At 35.0% G+C, this 21818-nt stretch overlaps 2 protein-coding genes across 2 annotated transcripts; both read right to left on the reverse strand.

Annotated features, from left to right (window-relative positions):
* Positions 1–533: 533 nt before the first annotated feature.
* On the reverse strand, positions 534–6226 carry LOC125214991 (UTP--glucose-1-phosphate uridylyltransferase-like). Its single transcript, XM_048116256.2, has 21 exons — positions 6065–6226; positions 5910–5957; positions 5449–5540; positions 5193–5283; positions 4577–4637; positions 4423–4500; positions 4291–4341; positions 4111–4184; positions 3686–3758; positions 3539–3596; positions 3358–3404; positions 3218–3283; positions 2650–2682; positions 2047–2099; positions 1832–1907; positions 1690–1746; positions 1473–1556; positions 1284–1382; positions 1105–1209; positions 934–1005; positions 534–772 (listed from the first exon to the last, which is right to left on the reverse strand). Exons 1-21 carry the CDS (start codon positions 6145–6147, stop codon positions 746–748), a joined length of 1428 nt encoding a protein of 475 aa, XP_047972213.1. The 5' UTR covers positions 6148–6226; the 3' UTR covers positions 534–745.
* Positions 6227–7837: 1611 nt separating this feature from the next.
* On the reverse strand, positions 7838–10573 carry LOC125210668 (protein REVEILLE 1-like). Its single transcript, XM_048110229.2, has 6 exons — positions 10163–10573; positions 9699–9824; positions 9497–9608; positions 9350–9411; positions 8806–9177; positions 7838–8713 (listed from the first exon to the last, which is right to left on the reverse strand). Exons 1-6 carry the CDS (start codon positions 10172–10174, stop codon positions 8150–8152), a joined length of 1248 nt encoding a protein of 415 aa, XP_047966186.1. The 5' UTR covers positions 10175–10573; the 3' UTR covers positions 7838–8149.
* Between the last annotated feature and the right edge of the window lie 11245 nt (positions 10574–21818).

Consider the following 21818-nt stretch of genomic DNA (forward strand, 5'->3'; position numbering starts at 1 on the left):
TTATACTGAATTTAGTGAAATGATGTCTTTACTTCTTCATACTATACAGTGATTATGAATTATAACTATGAGCCTTATATTATATTGAATATCAATTTCAAGTTGAAATAGTACTCATTTGATTGTATACTTATATATTTATTAGTAGAAATATGACGTTTATTAATTAAAAAACTTATGAAACCTTATGAGCCTCATTGACGCAACGGTTAGTCCGAAAGCTTATAGGTATTACTGAAAATTTATAACCCGAATGACATGTATCCGGAAAACTCAACAATTCAAGCAGATTGGGCCGATTGACATCCTAAGTGACATAGGGCCACAAACTTAAATATGAGTATATATATAATGAATGTTTTGTGGTAAAAAACCATATGATAGGGTTCGACCTGTACTGCTTTGTATTCAGATTAAAATTTTGGATTAGAGAAGACCAAACAAAATTTTTTGGAATGCATAACGTACAAAAGTTATTTCCAACTGGGGTTGAACGTTGGAACAAGGCCAATAGGTCTTTTTAACAAGTGACACAATCAATAAAAAGATGATTATATTACTCCTCCCATTACAAGAAGCAGCAGCAACCTACTGGAGGACAAAAGCAGCAGTGCAACTACAATATTATGTAGCACATACGAAATCCCACTTATTCTTCATTTTACATAATACAAACAAAAAAAACATCTCCGAGAACTCGCCTATATCTTTAACTCAGCTGAGCCTCTTATCTCTTATGACTTCTTTAAATATCTCCGGGTCCATTGATTTCCTGCGCAGGTTTAACGAACAAGAAAGCAATATAATCATTTTACAAACTGTTATCAATTCAATTGCATTGCAAAGTGAAGCAGGTTTAACGAACAAGAAAGCAATTTAATCATTTTCCAAACTGTTATCAATTGAACTGCATTGCAAAGTGAAAAGAGTTACCTTGTTTTCAATCACCTTTCCATCAGGAATTTCTAGCTTCGCGCCAGACTTGGCAGTAATAGTCACTTTCCCCTGAAATGACGAGCCGTGCCCAAAAAAAGATTAATCAAATCTCAGAAATTGAATGAAGTTGCTAAAGATGAATGATTCAAATTCTTATATTTTTGCTACCTTCAAGGTAACACCAGCTCCAAACCATACGTCGCCTGTCACCTTTAAGCTATCCAGCTCAATGATGCTGGGGATGGACTTGAACCGACTCAAGAAGTTACTAACCTGCAGATCAAGTCAACGTTAGATTCAAGAATCAGGCCCATAAAGTAACAATAATAGTGCAGATGAATCTCAACCTTCTTGAACTCAGGTCCCAAATCAATAGATGGGTTAGCTGGATTGGCCCTTGCTGGGTTCCGAGTAACAAAGCCATCGTTCAAGGTATACAGATCAGACTGTGAAATCAATGGTTTGAATTTACTTCTATTAGCAAACAGCATCAGATGTAGTCCCAATAAAAAATTTTGACATTTGACATGACTTACTTGGACCAGAAGCAAATCGGATGTCGCCTTTACAGGCAGGAAGCGAGAGCGGGGCACATTGATTCCAATAGCATGATCAAAGAACTTGAGGAAGTTTGAAAGAAAAGAGAGTCAGACAAAGAGATTAGATCACAGTTTCAGAGGCAACCAAACACCAACCAGACCATGACTAGAAAATACTCATGGATAATTTGAAGGAGAATAAGTGTTCTCATACCCTTATCGCAGCACCTGCAGCAGTCTCAAGTTGAAGAACTTTGATCCCATCCACCTCCTAGAAAGTAATTAGAGACTAGGTTAAAAAAGATCCCCTTATAAGCAATAAAGCAGGCACCATTTAGAAAAAATAAGGGGGATACCTTAGGGTTGGGAATAATTTCCATCTTCAGTGATTCTGCTTGAACAAGTCTGTTGATAGCCTGCAAGTTAATCCACCTGCATGGTTTTTGTTACATGAATTGTCAAGTGTAGCTTTACAAATTTTGCATACATAAATTGACAGAGATCCCTGTCATGGCGTGTGCAATAGGTAATCGCTGAACGAAATTAGCCTGAGTCTAGGTCTACGACTCACAAGTTGTTTGTGTTGAAAATTTTGAACTTCTCTATTGACTTGAATTCATTGACCTGTATCAAAAAAAATATTGACTCAAGACAGGAGTTGCATTATGGCAAAATATACTTTCCTGCTGCAATCCATCTTTGAAAACCAGATCAGTGTTATTAGAAGGATATATATGCAAGATGACCCTTCATTGTGTTCTATCTTAAATATGATGCCACAATTTTGTGCTTAATTTCAATATTTAATGCATCTGAACTAGCCTTCTCTGTTATATATTCCAAGTGTATCTATATAATCCTCATGACAACCTCGGCCACAGCATCTCATCAGGTGTTGATGATTCACCCATTATCTGATTCTATATCTATATCCACCGAAGCCCTCACTATCATAACTACAAAAATGGGGCAAGAAATTAAAACTGAAAACTTATATATCAACTAGTAACAGCTATTTTTCTCAATAAGTAAGATCCGCTAAGAAAACAACAATATTCCAATATTCCAAAGGGAGCAAGTTCATCATGTTGATATGCATCAGTTACCTACAATATGAAATGTAATTTTAACATGTTTGGAGAGGGAGGAATGAGTGAGAGAGAATAAAGCTCACATGTTCATCAGCGACTTGAGCTATTTCCAGAAGCTGCACCAATAAGAAGAAATACAGTTACCTAAACTAACAATTTATCACTGAACATTGCAAACCCGATAGCAGACAGGAAGAAACAGCATGTAGCGCCAAGCAATTAAGAGACCAACTCCATAAACTCATTATGTACATTTTCCAATAATGACCCTAAGTTAGAACAAACATATACGGAGTAGTAAACATCTCATTCAAAATTTTCAGAATACGCAAACATCTCTCTAGAGGAAAAGTTGCAAGGGCAGCCAAATCATATAGTAAGAAATAGTGACAAAAAATGAAAAAGCATGTAATTCAGAATAATGTCAAGATGAGAAGATTAAAAAAATTATACGTTTTCTGGTAAATTAATAAGAACATAGCACTGAATTTACTAATGTAAATTAGCTATCCCATATCAACAAGCATTGAAATCTGGCTAGCAACATGACATGAGCAGTTCTTATGAAATACAGGCCCTTGCCAAGTCAACGAGCTCCACTTTGATTTAAGACTAATAAGCAAGAGTAGCAAACTCATTTGAGAAAGATACCTGTACTTTCCCTTCATAAGAGATTAAAGTACCACCTTTCACATCAGCCAATGTTTTAGGTGTGACCTGCAATATTTCATCACTTTAAGCTACAAAATTCACTTCGAATGAACTAAAACTGAAGGAATGATTTTGGTTACCTCCATGCAGTATTCATTCTTATTATTGATCAAATGTTTGAGAATTTCTGTAACAATAAATTAAGGATACAGATCTGTGGATCCCTGAATTGCTAAAAAAGAAGTAACTAAGACATAAAGAGTCAAAAAACGCCAGTGCATAGTGCAATTATTTAAAACCAATTTCATCAACCAAGGATACTCAGATCAACAATGGCGCCCAAGTTATCTGAATTGGCAACAAAGACGTATTCTTTGCCCTGAGAAGAAAAAACACAAGAAGACAAAAATAGGGGTAAGTATATGTGCACCACAATGCACATCAAAGGGGTAGCATGTAGGGCTAGACCTTTGACAGCAATGCATCAAGCTTCCCACTATTCTTCAAAGACGGAAAGACATCTCCATGACCAGGAGGGTACCTGTACTAGCAAAATGCATACACTAAGTGAAACATAAAAAAGTTGCAAACAAAAGATGAGTATACTGCATGCGAAGCTGAAATAAAAGGAATGTATATAGAAGTAGTATACAGTCACAGGTATATGTTGTACTGAAGAAATCTAGCTAATGGTGTAAGGATGCACAACCTTAATGTTACACACACACAAATGCAACATAACAGCTGTCAAGGTTGAAGAATGAACGAATCATCTATTACGAACCCGACTTCAGGAAACCAAAAAAAATCCTATCAAAAGGTCATACACAACTAACGCACTACTAACATAAGTTAAATTTAGGTTCAGAACAGAGTAAAATAACATAGCATACCATGCATCCTTTCCGGTGTTTCCTTTGGAGGGAAGTGGCTTGAAATCTTCAACAACCAGGCGAGGGTATTGGCTCTGGAAAATGCAGAGGCCAAAGAGTATAAATATCATTGTTAAATATTGCCACATATTTAAGCTGTACATAATCATTGAATTAGCGAGAATGGAGATAACTATATACCTGGTTAAATGTATGAATCTCAATGTTGGAGTTGGCATACTTCTCAATAATCTAAAGATTTGCAGAAAAGAAAAATCAGCGAATGACTTAAAATGCACGTGGAAAACCCTTCCTTAAAATTTCAAATTTCACCTTTGATGTATCATCATGAGTGTTGAATGAGTTCATTAAAAGCAGGGGTACACTGCATCCATATTTCTTATTGAGGCTCTGCACAAGACTGAATATTTCAGTTGCAGGTTATTTGATGAGACCGGGCAAAGAATATCGAGAAGTGGCACAATACCTCAATTTGGATGACAATCAGATCAAGAAACGTCAGGCCGTTACGAACTTCAATAACAGACCTGATCAAAGTACCATGTCAATTACATATTCAAATAGTGTAGTTAAAGTTAAGGAGATACGTATACTGTAATCTGTATGCCACAAAGAGGTTCAATTACAAAACCATTAATCCCCAATTATGTCAAAAATATAATGAATCCACATAGAAAGGTAGTCTAAAACAAGCTACAAGGCTACAAAATAGTAATTTATAGGCAATATGCAAGTGACTCTAAACTTGCAAAATAGTACTCTTATTTTCTAATAGAATCTGAAAAGCACCAGAGTTGAACACAGTCGTAGAAAACGGTTCCAAGATCATCCATGTCGAACAAATTAAGGAAGACAGTATGCAAATGGTGAAATTTATAATAAACTTTTTGCTACAACAGATGTTATTAATCTGTCATCTTCAGCCACAATGTCATACTATAATTCATTTATATAGCTAATATCAAAACAGCTGCAGTAAGATGCAGCTGTAAACCTATATAAATAGTCTTTACAATAATGACAGATCACTGCATAATACCACTTAAATTGATTAATTGAAAATGTAAATGGTAAATACATACTTTGGACCAGTGCATCCCATTGTAGTTCCCAAGCCTCCATTGAGCTTTAACACCACAAGTTTGTCTAGAAGGCTTTTGGTCTCAGCAGCATCTGCAGTAACAAACAAAGCTAATCAAGCTAGGAAAGAGTTAAAATTATTTTTTCATTAATCTAAAACTGGCCAATCAATACCAGTTTGGTGTATCCACACTACAATCATCATATTGAACCTAGTATTGGTAAAAAAGTTAATAAAATTTTAAAACTCGCAAGCACCTTCAGACACAGGGGCTAAGGTATCATAAGGCACCACAACCTCGTCAGTTGGTGTCTGGATCTTACTCCAATCAACATGTTGAGCTTCGCCACTTCAAGATCCATCCACGGAAACAAAAGGCCAGAACAAATTAGCTTCATATAAACCACAATCCAGCTATAGTGCAATTAGATTTACATAATTCAGCTCGCGTCATGGAAGTCTGTAAAACCTTTCCACGAAGATTACAGATAAAAACATCTACAATTTGATACTGAATGTTATTATGCAACGTCTTGCAATCGCTAAATCATGAGATCTGGAGATCAAGTTGCCAACCGAAGCAAATTTCACATGAATTGAACAAGATTCGAAGAAATCACTTGCTCATTTCGCATTACGCAGCATTTATTTTATATTTTGAAGGAATAAAAAAAATATAAAAGCAAGTGCATAATCCAGGAAGACACGGACACCGTACCTCAGATAGCGAGCTACGAGATTGATGAATCCAGATTTCTCGTTTTCACTTGAGCAAAATAAAACATCAAAATCGATTAATATGAGATGAACACAAATCAACAAGCCGAAATGCCTGTCAATCGAGGAAGAGGTAATCAGGTAAAGGAGGGGAACCTGATCTGGGTGAGAGAGGCAACATCGGATTTGAGCTTGTTGATCTTCTCGGCATCGGTAGCGCTGAGGGTAGCGGTGGCCATTTCGTCGAATTAACGATCAGTCGGTTATCACTGCGGAGGGAGAAGGTGATGAAGGAAACCAGAAAAGAAATGAAATGAGGTGTGGGTGGATTTATAAAAAAACAGGAGTAATTTTAGGGAATCCAAACGTGCCACTTTTATTTTCTTCCGCTTTTTCAATTTTTGGTGCCCACAGAATTAGTAAAAGGCATACACAGAATATCCAGGCGAATAACTCTTCGAATAGGTGGTCAGAATTTATCAATGCCTTTTAGCATTGTCGCCGGTCCATAAGTTTATTTTTTTTTTTTTATTATATTCGAAGATATAAAAATAAAATACTAATTTAATACGTATAAAATTGTAACTAATAAGTGAAACAGAATATTTGTACTGAAATGATTTAGCAGTCAAACATTTGCACAAGTTTATACTCCTAGCCTAAATAATTTACAAATTAGTCTACAACAAAGTTACTAAATTAACATAATAACACAGACTAAAATTAAAATTTTCAAACAAGGAAAATAAGAAAATAAAATCTTGGATTCAATTTTACTTTTTAAAATTAAACTCTGAAAATTAAAATTAAAATTAAACTATGTTGATATTATGTTGAATATGGAGTCTAAAAATAATTATTCACCATAAAATACTTTCCAATATCTAAAGCATTTGTTACACAACTTAGGTGGCGTTCGGTTGTCATGACTAATAATTATGAGACTATCCATCTAGGATTAAGTTGTGGGATTATTTTAGTTGGAGGGAGGAGGCTATGACTAATTATCATAAGACTATCCATCTAGGATTAAGTTGATGAGATCAATCTTATGAACCAAACATGATATATATTTAATCATTAGATTTAGTCTTGTCAACCGAACACTCCCTTTGAGTCTTTCAGCTAAAGCACTTGAAATATTTTTCAAGCTTTTTAACTTGGATCTACAAGTGTTTTTATCGATCTCTCCCTTGTAATCTTATTACGTATAAAATCTAGTATAATTATACTCCCTTGTTGATCATCTTTGTTTTTGCTAATTTTTTATTCAATGATGGATCCTCAAATATGAGGTAGCGTGTGAGGTTGATAACGAGCCGCTCGTATGAATTAAGTAGACTAAATAGCAGGGGAGCTATGCACGTTCAACTTCTTGAATTGTTTGATTCAATGTGTCAGTTGAGAAACATAGTGGTAAATATGTTTATATAGTAACGTTGTTGACTTTATGGTTTTCAGCTTTGTCTCATACAATTTGGTTAATGTGTCTCAGATTTCCAAGGTGTGTCAAGTTTAATTCGTATTAAGAGCTCTTCTCAGATATGAAGACCGATAAACAAATGGAGTAATTTAGACACTACCAACCAACGAAGTCTAATAGACTATTGTTTATTTTTTATGAGTGAGATGTAGTGTTATTCACGCAACGTGCACGGTGCATCGCTGCAGCAAAGAATGATGTGAAATAAAATATCTCACCGCATGTATTTCTTTTTTAAAAAGGTTGAAAGATGCCAAACTTTGAAATCGCATCCGCCAATATATAATTTAACAATAAAAAAATTACAGTTAGTATTACTTCTATGAATTTTCTATCGTGGTACAAGTAGTAGTTTAGATATGTAACGAGCACACGAACTTAAATACTCCTATAGGACGAAAATGGTTGAATTATGCATATGAGTGCATAAAGTCGAATAGAATCGATAACAAAGGGTAAAGATTCGTGTGTCTGCAAACGATCGAGGAATAGGAATCATTAAAGTTTTACAAAATTACAAGAATCTCAAAGAGGTCCCTAAATTATTGTACATTTTTTATGGTAACCTCTTATATTGCGGTGTACCTCTATATTCAAAGCCATTTACAGAGAAAACTGAGTAACTACTTCCATACATACACTGCGCAGTTAGGCTGAGACTTCTTGCAGACGAGGAACAAAAAATTGACTCAAAATAGTCACCAACACCAGACACTAACCGAACCTACTTACGGTCGGAGCCATGGCCTTGGCCTTCACTACAAGCAGAGGCGGATCCTTTGTGTCTCCCTCTCTTGAACAGTTTCTGCTGTGGAATCCTGCTCCGTCAAACATCTTTTGTATGGCACGAACCCCCTCCCGTAGTTTGCTGGAGTCCTCTTACTCAATTTGTAACGAGTGAAGGCTGACGTCTCCTCCCTTCCCGCTGCTGCACCAGTGTTCGAATTAGAGGAGGACCCCTCACTAGACTGAGCTCTGATTGGGGTTGGGCTATGCACTTCCCCACTCGACTGTGACGCAAGACTCAGCCATGGAAAAGGAGCTGCATACGACGACTCGCCTCTATATTGTATGTACAAAAGATTACTCTTCATCTCACTATTGTGCACTTGCATCAATGATCTCCAACCCTCCTCATAACTATTATTAGTAGGCACCACCCTCAAAGGATACGAACAACTTTCCGCTCTTTTATCATCATCATCATCCGATGCTTCGGCCTTGCAAGTCGAATCCACCACTAATAACGTCTTTCCAAACAGCTTCAAGCTCTGCGCAGCTGCTTCGTTTACACAAGTCTTTCTGGGGGAAAGGTCCAATTCCTACCATTAGTAAACAGAGTTAGTTATAAGAACTAAGTGATTTATACCAAATGCATTGTAATTTGTAAAAAGTCAATCAAGCTAGTAACTACCACTGCTATTTCTTCATCTGTACTCGAATTTTCATCTTCACGGTCAGACTGAGACGATAACACACCATCCTCCTGCAGAAGCTTCGGGGCCTCAGAACCAAAAACATGAGCAGCAAGAGATGACACTGGAGACACGCTTCCATTAGGCATACACGAATCAGGTCCACCAGATTGTTCCGAACCCACTACAGATAACACGGATTTAGGAGACTGGTTTGGAGATACCGATCTTTCAGGTATAAAGATCCCCGTCTTGACCGCGGAAACCAGCTTACGAGGATAAGGGTGCATCGGTTTCCTCTTAGGCCTAGGAGGCGGGATCTCAACCGGCTTCACACAATCTCCATCGCCCAGATTAGCCTCACGAGCAACCTAAACACACAAACAACATCCAACTATCAATACAGTCAACTTGCTACGAGAAGTCTCCAATAACTAGAGATTAAGATTTGCTCGCCTTTATGCCATAGAGATATGACTTACTTCAAAGACCGCATAAATATAAATAGAATGGCTATGTTTATAACTTATAAGAGCATATAACCTTGGAGAAAAATTTCTGAGCATGACTGCGAATCTGCACTGCAGTTTTGCTACCTACATGCTCTGCGAAAAACGAACGCACACATACCCTCAGAAAACATCCAACATCAACAAGATACAACGTTATACATTTGATTTGGATTAGTACCTTCGATTCTCCTCCATGCTCGGCCATAAAGCTTCAACGCCTCGAGAAACTTATTATGCTCTTCTTCTGTCCATCTTTCTCTTTGTTTGGTAATTGTGTACGGCTTCCTTACCTACACAACCAGAATACGAAAAAGAAAGAGATAAGATTACGCAATCATATCTACGCTACCAAAAAATTAAGAACTATTCACCATCCAAACCTTGGGAGCAAAGTCATCCCCACCAGCAAACTGCTCATTTAGTTGGACATCCTTCACGTCTTGCCCATCTAAATCGAGTGACAGCTCTTCTCTCGTAGGCAGAGGTGAGCCTGAATCGATGCATGCCTACAAAGAAAGAACGTTCAAAATCAACAAGCAGATTCAAGAAAGAACCGTCAAAGTGTACATGAACAGAACAGACATAGAAAGAAAAGCACAATTCCCCTATTTCTCCCTCAAAATTTACCAGATTAGAATTGATCATCGTTAACCTCGAATTTCAAAAGTCAACCAAAAATATTACTCCATCAAATTACAGTTAACGTAAATTATATATCTTAATAACCTCAAATTTTCATCATAACGTAAACACGAAACATAAATTTTTCTGGCATCTTCGCCAGTCATCCCTTGCATTCCACATCAACAGATCAATCACAAAAATCAACAGCTAAAAAACTCACCTTTACAACCATAGCTGCAGAAACAATCACTCCCTCCAAATTCCCCCAATTCTTAACAGCTCACAGATCCACAAGCTTTTTGATCGCAGAAATACCAAATATGTCCATCAACAAATTCAACAGGACAATAAACAATTCTGCTCTCTTAGCTTCGACCAAATACAAACCTCACTAAAATTGTCGATTCACACACAAAAAGGAGGTTGAGATGTGCAGAAACACATTTAAAATCGGATCTTTATCCAATAAAAAATCAGTATAACAGAGATATAGCAGCGCAGTACAAAGATAGAAGATCGAGAGTGAGAGCAGAGGCTCAATTTTATCGCTGGAGCTAAGAAGAAAGCAAAGAAATGGAAGAGACAGTTGCAAAGGGATAAGAGTGTTAGGTGTGAAGCAGAGAAAAATGACGCTCTTTTTGGGTCAGATTTAAGAGGAGGGAAAGGAGCAGAGCAGCGGAGAGGGAAGCCACGTCATTGGGGTCGAATCGTAAATAACACAAATTTGGGGGTGGATTGGGTAGAATGATCGAGAAATCCGTGGAAACTTGTGGCTCAGATTGGAAGAGAGGCTGAGACACGTGGCGAGTCGATGTCAGCTCGCTTTTTCTTTCGCTTTTTCCCTCCCTGCTGTACCCTACTCGCGCGTATGAGTAGGGGCTATACGTACTCGCCATACGTTGTTTGCCACGCGGTGAGATGTTAATGGTGATATAACCTAGGAATGGCTGTATATGGAATTTGCAGATGAATGGTGAGGTTGACTATTTGTGGCACATATTTTAGTACCGATATATTTTTGGATATTTTGAGGTAGTAAACTGCCTTCGACATTTTCAGATATCACTTATCAGTACTTTTAATACTCCCCCTTTCTAAATTACTAACCATAAATATATTTTGAAAGTATCTTATTCCGCAAAAAATTGTAAAAATAACAAAAGCATATAATATTCAGATTTTGGTTTTGAAATTTTGATAATCAATCTAATCCACGTAGATTAAAACTGTTTTTTCCTTTTAAAACTCGTTAATACATTGTGTTTCACTTCTCTTCAGAGAACAAGAAATATAACTATATATAAATGATAATTAAGAAAATTTATTTTCAATCAGAGATAATCATAAAGGAAAATAAAACTTGTATGAAAAAGTAATTTGTATAATCTATTGACCATAATACAATTAGTTAATGTTAAATAAATGAAACTATTAGTACTTCTTGATTTTTGAAGGGTGGTGATAAATTTAATATATATGTATAATTCAGATAATTTATTTTTTTATAATTTTTAAAGTTAGAGATTGTAGTATTATTTTAAGTAAAACTAACACATCTTCCAAAGATTTAATTTTCCCAAACGATATTTATAAGAAAAGGCCAAAAGATCTACAGCCTTAAAAACAAGAGATATAAAGTGGTGTAGATTAGGATGAAAGAAATGTCATGTCTGTCTCTATACATTAACACAGGTGGGCCACCCAGGTGGTGGCGACTCCTTCTTTTTGCACTTTTTCAGCCACGTCACCGCCATTCGCCGCCCCACAAATTTTAAATTGCAGCCACATGTGTTTAACTTATGTGAGGAAAGCTACGATACATCTACAACAAATTAGACAGTTGTTGTAACTTGTTAAAGTTTCCCTTCCAATTTCTTTTATATGAGATTTAAGAAAAATTATTAACAAATTAATTAAAATGAAATATATTAAAAAAAAGTAGTAGATAAAAGAATAGAGTCTCTAGATTTTGAATATCAACTATGAAAATGATCCCTATTTTTGGCTTTGATATATACAATCTCTGGACTTAAAAAAAATTATATGCACGCGGTTCTTAGACGTTAGATAAATATTTACATAATTTATCTTTTTTTTTCAGACTAAAATGGCTCCGAGCACTAGATGCACTCATCTCTCAAATGTTGATTTAGTTAATGCTTTAAGGCATCATAAAGCTTACCTCAATGTAATTTTTCATATCTATATGTTTCGACACCATTTTCTTTTACTCTTCTTTTTCAAATGACTTCCGGCGGGTAAAAATGGTACTATATTCATAGAAATTTTGAATAGTGAATTATTTTTTGGCATCATTTTTTTTTTGTTCGGGTCCAATTCTTGGTGAGGAATGGGGATGAATCTTTGTTATCCATTGAATTTTACTTGGTTAGACAACAATATTAATTATATGGAGGTAAAAACAATAAATTGAAAACATGTCTGAAACAGTCTAAAAAAAACTAACCAGTTGACAAATTCATTAACAAATTTAGATTTAAACATTAAATAATAAAATTACAATTATTACTACTATAAGAAAATTAATAAAAATAGGTATTACAACCAGTACATCTAATCATCTTTTAAATCAGTTATTAGTTTACGTAAAGTACTGAACACTAGTATTTCTTTTTCAAAATACAAAAGAAAAACTGCAACACGAATTAGTAATTTTTAAACAGTAGTACTTATTGTGTGATGCGATTCAAATAGATTAATTAAATGTTACTACCAAGTAGTATTATTACTATTTCGTCAAAAAAGACCCCACCTGTTTTCCACAAGAGAAATAATAGTACTACTATTACTTTAGTGTTACTTTATTGTATGACGCTTTTTCCATTAATCGTAATTGATGCGAAGATCTCCTAAAATATTATGGATTGATTCTCCACAATTTTCGTCATATGGAGTATTTAATAATTTAATACACGTTCAGTGCTTAAAAAAGTCACATGAATGTATATATCCGCCAAAATTCGGGTACGAACTTGTGGCCACAAAATATCATGAAACAGTTGGAAATATTAAAATAAAATAAGGTGGGAATATATACATATACATGTGGTGGAGAATGTTGTACTATAGTTTTCCCCTTCCAATGTCCATAATAGATAGAGTTTTATCACTACTACCAACTAGATGAAAACATTCTACATGAGAATATTGTATTGTATTCCTTCCAATATATGTTTAAATAAAACACAAATTAAATCGTAACAAAATATTCAATTAAAAAGTTAGTTTGAATACAGTACTATTTACTAATTTATTCAAATACTCATCATCTTTATAAAATTTTAATTTAATAGCTTGAATTTTTGTCAATAAGTAAAAAGTAAAATTATACTCTTTTCATTCCACAAGAATATACACTTTTGGATGGGTATGGGTTTTAAGGCTCAATTAGTAAAGCAAGAGAAAAATAGAAGGAAAAAGTAATTAAAGTATTGTTAGTGGAGAATGAGTCTCGCCTCAATACAGAAAAAAATATTTTTTAGAATTAGAAAATATATAATTTTGTGGGATTGACTAAAAATGAAAATGTGCATATTCTTATGGGACATAGAAAGAAGAAAGTATAAAATATTACTCCATTTAAAGTTAAGATTAAGTTTGTTAGAGAGGTTGATGTGTAAATTAGATGTCTACTTCTAGGCCTGTCAAATTGGGTACCCGTGGATACCCGATCCGAAATTTTCGGGTACCCGATCCCGAAATTCTCAAAATTCAATACTCGATACCCGACCCGAATTTGATTTCGGGTACCCAGATACCTGACTCGGGTATCCAATCCCGAAAAATCGGGTATCCAGTCCCAATTGTGATTTTAAATTTTTTTTTTGAAAATTAACTACAAACTTTTAGATTTATTTAATATCATTTAATTCAAATTTAATACAAAGTTGAAGTACTAATATTCAAGTGAAAATAACTACAAACTTTTAGAAATACAAAATTCTTATAGTAGCTCGAATTTAAGAGAAAATAACTACAAACTTTTAGGAATACAAAATTCTTGTAGTATTTCGAATTTAAAAGAAAATAACTACAAACTTTGAAAAATACAAAATTCATAAGTTATACATATTAACATCTTTCATTCATCCACAATAAGTCAATAACCATCCAAATTCATAAGTTCAAACATTCATCCTTTATAAATATCACAATTCAATAATTCATAAGAATCAAGATCTAACAATAATATCATAAAAAAATTCAAAATTATAAATATCACAAGTCAATGAAATTAAAATGTAATTAAAAAATTAAATTACATACTATCTTATATGCTAACTATTAAGTATTAATTAAATTATAGTTAAGAAATTAAATTACATTTAATTATAATAAAAATATAATTTATTAATTTTAGAAAATAAATCGGATAAATCGGATAATTCGGGTATACCCGATCGGATATCGGGTAACCCGATACCCGATAATCCAAAATTCTCACTACCCGACCCCGATCCGATACCCGAAAAATCGGGTTTCGGGTAGCCAATTATCCGACTTTTTCGGGTTTGGATATTGGGTATCCAATATCCGATATCCATTTTGACAGGCCTATCTACTTCTATATTTAAAGATGAATCAAGTTTAACTCTTTAATATTGCAACTTAGTTGCAAGATTACAATCGTAATCGTAGTATTTTTGGGTCGATCTTTAAGGAGACTTAAGAATGAGTCTCACCTTAAGAATGAGTCTCACCTGGACTTATTACTAGTAAAAAACATAATAGTTTTGGCTTTGGTTTTGATGATTTAAAACAACAAAGTCAAACACAATTTAAACTTAAAGTAAAAACTAAAAACTAAGATGAGATATTGTTGCTCTCTGATAAGCTCGGATTTGTTGTTTTAAGGTCATTATTTGGTTTGTTTTGAGTGTCAAAGTTGCATTACATGTCTATTATTTGCATCTTTTATCTATTTTGGTATTTTGACATGTTTTGTGAGAAATGTGCAAAATATAGCCTAAAAAGATAACAAAAAGTCGATGTTGGAAATCTGGAGTTTTCGAACTAGCCAGCGGTCAGCTGGAGCTTAGCCAGAGACCGCTGCCCCTGTAGCGGTCCGCTTTGGAAAATAGAGCTGAAAAGAAGAACACGCCTAGCGACCGTTGGAGTGTGCGCAACGACTACTGATTTAGATCCAGAAGCTACAGAATGATGGCCAGCGACCGCTGAATATTGTGCAGCTGCTCACTGGGAAAACACAGTGCACATAAATTGCCCTATTTTCTCTTCAAGACTTACCATGCTATGCTGAAGATTTTTCTTATTATTGCACACGACTTAGAGGCTATAAATAACCCCTCAAAGTTTCATCAAAGAGACATTTTTTTGCATAATATTTGAGAGTTCCTTCCACTGTTCATCATCGTTTAAGGAGTTTGAAGCGTGGATTCAAGAGAAGATCAGGGCTACGAGATTCAACATTTGCGTTTTATTATCTTAGTACTTATGGTTTCTATGTTTTCCCTACAAACTATGGGTTTAGATTATTTCATTATGAGTAGCTAAATTCATAGAATTATAGGGATGTGTTAGTAACGACTTTGGTTTATACCGTTCCTGTTTATTTAATATATATGTTTTGTTCATGTTTGAGTGACACATTCTACGATGATTTATTGACTTGCAACATAATCGTGAAAGTAGGTTTGCTTCTTAGAAGAGCTTAGCTGATGCTACAATTAAGTCCCATTAAAATGGTACTTTTAATTGAGAGCAAGAACAATATGAGTCTTAGGTGCTTTTGGGAATTACAAATCTAGGATTGACGCCCCTAGTGTATGTGATCTACTTTGTGCTGCAAGGGCAATATTTATGTAACTAGTTCTAGTTAAGTATGAACTGTGCTAGGGTGTTGTAATTGGAACTTGTATAAACCATAACTTCAAAAGCACATTCCTGGAATTCCCTTATCTCATCGGTGTTATCTTTGTGATTTCTCTGGAACTACGTACTTGCTTTCTTTATTTTTACAAGTTTTTAGTTTTCAAAATCAAAACATTTCGTTTTTCTAAATAGTGAAAGAAGCTTAGTACAAGATAGATAGTCTGTGATAGTTTTTTCCGTGATCGATGTCTAGTACTGACCTTTGGCTTTACTAGATCTACTTTGTATACTTGCAGATTTATTTAGTTCTAATAAAAAGTGCATCAATCCCAAACAGTAGGTGAATGAAGTGGATGAGATTTATATGTTCTCAACTTATACAACATGATCGAGATGTGAGAAATGCTTCCTTGTGCTAACACTGAACATGCTTACATGGGTGCAAACTCTCAAATAGTTGAACACTTATCTTTGAGTCTATCTTCCCTGATTTTAATTCATGCGGAAGCGCGAAGCAATTAAAATCAATTACTGTTCAATTATTTCAACTAATCCACTACTCCCTCGTCCCCTAAAGATAGAAACTATTTCCTTTTAGGTCCGTCCCCCAAAAATAGAAACATTCTATTTTGGAATTTTTTTTCTCTCTAATAAGGACCATCTGAACCCATGCCATTTTAAATATTCCTATTTTTAGGGGACGGATGGAATATTATTCTATCATCTGAACATCTCTAGATTATGTTTTCATCTAAACCTATGTTAAAGGGACAATAGGAAAGATTACAAAGAAACATCATTAAAATGATAACGTAAAACAAGGATTCACAAACTAAGCCAAGACGATAGCAAATGTATTGATAATAACACAAATATCCCTAAAACATTCACTACATGTTAGGATCAACAATGGAGAATTTAATCTAAATACATAACAGAAAGTACAACAAAAAGCTTAGGTGTCATGCCCTCTTGGAATGGAACAGTGGCTTTGACTTGGATCGTCGGAATTACTTCATTCTTCTTCTCCTACTCAATCTATCTTTTTCTCCTCTCTTTTTCTCCCTATCTCACGTGATCAAAGTATGATATTTATCTTTTTCCCACAGAAAAACTTCGAAAAACCACTCAGCTACTATTTTCTAAATTGGGCGTCAATCCCAACGAGATGATGGGTGTATATCCAATAACTTGCTGGAAACTCCAATCTCAACGAGTCGCTGAGTGTACATTCAGCGACTCGTTGAAAAGTCTCATGTTCGAGTCGACTGTATTCCCGATGTGGTCTAGGTATGAGTGGAGGTTTGTTGGGTGTAAACCCATCCCACATCGGAAAATGGAGGGAAGTTGGAAGTTATATATAATAAATAACTTAAGAAGTCGAATTAACTATAAAAAATATTCTAATTTCTAAAATATGGTTTAAATTTTTTCAAAATTATTAATATTAAATGTTTTACATTCTATAAATATGACTAATTTCCATCATTATATATTGGAATGACCACGCGTTATTTAATCGGTAGCAGTCCGATTAGCCTGTTGGGTAGGGGTGTGCATTCGGGTTTCGGTTCGGTTTTTCACCCAAACCGAACCGAACCCGAAAAACCGAATTTAGGCTAAAATCAAAATCGAACCGAAACCGAAACTCGAAAAACCGAAAACCGAACTTAAAAAACCGAATTAAACCGAAAAATCGAAATTATATAAAAAACCAAAAAACCGAACTAAAAAATCCGAATAAACCGAAAAACCAAAATGATGAAAAACGGAAAAATCAAAGTGCAATCATACAATTTTTCATAACATACAATTTTACACAACATTTGTATAATTGAAATGATGAAATCGAAAAATCGTACTCCCTCCGTTCCTTCATAGTTGAGTCATTTTTCCATTTCGGGAAGTTCCCTCATAGTTGAGTCATTTCCATTTATAGTAATTTTTTCCTCTCTCTTACTTTACTCTCTCTTACTTTATTCTCTCTACTTTATTCACTTTTTACTTTATTCTCTCTACCTTTTTCTCTTTCTTACTTTTTTATCTATTTATTTAACACACTCAACATTCATTTCTTAAACTCTGTGCCGAAAAGTTCCGCCTCAACTATGAGGGAACGGAGGGAGTAGCATTTTACATTACAATGAAATACAATTCCTAATTTCCTATCAAACAACAATCATACAATTTTACATTACAATGAACATTCAATTTCATCAAATACAAAAACATAAATACATACAATGAACATCTTCTTCTCGAGGCGTGTCGTAGATGGGTGTAAGGCTGGAGACGATGGCGTGAATCTGGAACTGAAGGCGTGAATGGATGACGGCATGGAGGGGCGACAACGTGGGTGGAAGGGTGGAGGAGCGACGGGCTGGAGCTGTCGTGGGTCTTCTGGAGGCGACGGCGATCAACGTGGATGGCTGGTCGCTGGAGGGCGTGGTGGACAACACAACTGGTGGCAGCTTGGAGTGGAGGTGGAGAGATTAGGTTTAGAAAATAGGGAAGGAGGTGGCGTGAGTGAGGCAGAAATAAAGTAGGGTTTGTTTTTAGGATTCTATATTTAGTTACAATTAAATAATATGTGGGGTATAATATTATATTAAAATAAATACGATTTTTCGGTTTTTTTGTCCTCCGAACCGAACCGAAAAACCAAAATTTTTAAATTTTCAAAATCGAACCGAACCAAATTTTGAAATTTCGGTTTGGTTTGGTTCGGATATTCGATTTTCGGTTTTTTTGCTCACCCCTACTATTGGGCTAGCCCAAAACCTGAACATTTAGGATTAGGATTGGATATTTATAATCCTAAAAAATCACAACTCTAGTAGTCCGCACCCGATTAATCTGCACCTCAAATAAAATTGTCCCGAAATCTGCTGACTTGACTAGATTGACTTTCCGAATTTGGGTGTCTTTACTAAAGTTGGAGATATGCAAATTTCTATGACAACTATCTCTTTCTAATTTTTTCTATTTTTTTTTTCCTATTTTACATATATTATTATTAAGTTGGTATTTTGTAATATTTGAGGTGATCTTTTTCTAGTATATGGTTTTGGTGTCTTTTTGGTTGTTATTTTTTGCATAATATTATCTCTAACCTTTTTATTTTATTCGAAAGTCAGTATATATCATTTCTCAAGTTCACAACTCTCAATATCACATAAATATATTAGCACGTTTAAGTGCATATATTCACTCATAAATACTCCCTCTGTTCCATTCAAGATATCCACATTCTTATGTGGCACGAAAGTTTATGAGTTGTTGTTGTGATTTTCAGGGTGCAATTTAAGTACACAAAACAAGTAATAAATCCCTAAAAATACTACCCTTGCAAGTATACAGACGTGCAATACAGTATAAAAGGTGTCGAACCCACAAGGAGGGGATTAATTGCTAAAACTAGTAAACCTAACTAAAAAGCAGTAAAATAGTTTAATTTTGGATTTGTGATCAAGAGACGAGTGAAGGACGAAACGAGAAGAAAAAACATAAGGGAATCACGATAAAAAGGGAAGACTACTCCTAGCTTGTTTCGGGTTGCTTGTTCACTAAAGTCTAATTACTTTCCATTATTTATCGGGATCATGTTGATTTTATGCTCTCACGCAGCTGACCACTGATCGTAGAATTTTACATCTAGGATAAGATGATCACGTCTCCTAGACTCTACTCACCAACCCCTCACTCCAACAGTCGCATAGTAAGCTCGGGATTGGCTTCTAAGAACGTTCAACACACAAGATCCACCCCTGACTATCCCCTGATCAATTTTAGCCTAGGGTTCCTAATCTATGTTAGCTCCCTACTCCAAAGTTAAAGAGGCATTGAAGTTAAGGCCATTACTGGATTAAGTTTCCTAGAAAAACTCAACACGAATTAAAAATAAGCACATAGACAAGAACTAAAACATGGAAATTAATAAAAACACAATCATAGATTCATATTTACTAACTAGGAGTAATCCCTAAAATCTAGCCATTCATAGTGGGCAACAGTACAAGAAAACAAATAAATGCTACCATATGAGCAAGATTAGGGAAGAATTAGCCTCAAGCTTATTCTTCTTCCTCCCAAAAATGGACTCCAAGCCTCTTTCTCTCTCTAAAAATCATGTCCAACAGGCAAAAGATGCATTGGAAGTTGTGCCCTAGCTATTTAAATAGTTAGGGCTGAAAAAACAGGCCCAGTACCATTTGCCCGGTCGGGCGATCTGCACAGTGCAAAACGCCGGGTCGGGCGTTTTGTCTGACTCTCGACACGGTCACGCGTTTTTCACTACATTGCGCAGTCTTAGTAAAATAGTCGTATCTTCTTCTACCGGGCTCCGATTGAGGTGTGCGAGGTATCCATGCGAATATCTTTTAAAAGTGAATGCAATGGTGGACTTGTAGAATCATTTTAAATTAATCTTGAAAGGCTAATTACTGATCAGATTTGGACCTTTGTTTTTTTTCCTCTTCTCTCTCTTATAGCTTGGTCTTTAGTCCTATAATATATCAAAATTTGTCCATTTTTCACCTAAAAATGTGTGTTAAAGTAATACAATAAAGAACTACTATTTGATTCACATCACTTGTTAGGTGAAGTAAGTAAAGAGGAAAAAAGGCATTCCCTCCTTCCCAATGAAGATGACCTACTTTCCTTTTTGATTTGTCACAATTCAAGAGAAATCACGCATAAACAAATAAATCATATCTACAGATCTATTTGACCGATTGTATGATTAATTAACTACATGTTAAACAATCAATTGCATACAAGAACGCACATAAATCATGCTTAAGGAATTAAAACCTTAATTCATGATATTCTACGGTTTAGGATTACCGAACAGAATCTTCGAAGAATCGACGATTGCTTGCGCCTTCTCCATATGAAGATCTTCGTACTCAGCCACGAATCTTCTAATCTGTATCCCGAACCCAGAATCTGACCTTTGGGTGGGCAAAGCTTGTCAGAATCGAAAAGGGCTTTACTAAAAAGAAGACAGAAAACCAATTTTCTCAAAAACCAATTTTTCGTCCACTCCCACAGGGGAGTAGGAAAATTAATGATTAAAATTAAAATTAATCTCTTTTCTAATCTCCTTTTATATAGAGTTATTATGGGCCAGATTAGGTTCATGGAGGTTGGACTTGAGCCAAACCTGTTAGACTTTTACTAATTAAATTGAGCCCCAATTTAACACAAGTCCGACAAAATATTATTATCAGCCACTACAGTAAAATAATATTGACTGCCCGTCCAATCCCAAATTACGAATAATCTGGGCTTTACCACTATAATTTATTATTTCTTGTGTTTAAGATATAAATATCCATTAATTAATTTAAGTCTGCTATTTGACTTTAATTAATTAATATTTTTTTTCAAGAGTTGTCTAGTTCAAAATCTTTATTTATTATTTTGGAATAAATTCCAACCGACCGGGTTTCTAAATAATTAAACCTTTTTCGAACACCTCTTGAGGATATTATCAAACTGGACTCACCCAGCACACGATTCATTGCAATAACAATACTAGCACCTCTAGACATTGATCACCACTACCCAAGATATCAGGATTTTTGGATTGCGAAAAATCCGCACATTTGATTAATCAAAGTAGTGCATAATCAATATCGTGTGCTCAATGTTATGTCAAAAATGATTAAGGAATAACAATCACCGAGACCTCGTCTTTCAGTAAATAGCAAGAAAGACTTATCTCACTGTTAGATCCTTCAGTGCTATACCACACCAGTGTCGTTTATTTCCTTAGGTAAGGAAACATGCGGGCTAACACTGCAACCTTTCACGATAGGTAGCCAAAGTCTATCTAGGTTGTGAAATTCTATTTCTCTTCTACAAAGAACCGAGTGCGTCACCTTCTGTGAACGTCGTTCACGACCAATCTACTATGTAGAAGAATTAAACCAAGTTATCTGCAAACTGCGAAGCTGTTTCACTGTTTTCATTTAATTGCTTTCTTTACTTGCTTTTATTTTTTGTTTTACTTAGTTTAA

Source organism: Salvia hispanica, chromosome 3, assembly GCF_029641045.1.
Source record: "Salvia hispanica isolate PSC_SH4W2 chromosome 3, Shi_PSC_v1, whole genome shotgun sequence".
NCBI lineage: Eukaryota > Viridiplantae > Streptophyta > Magnoliopsida > Lamiales > Lamiaceae > Salvia > Salvia hispanica.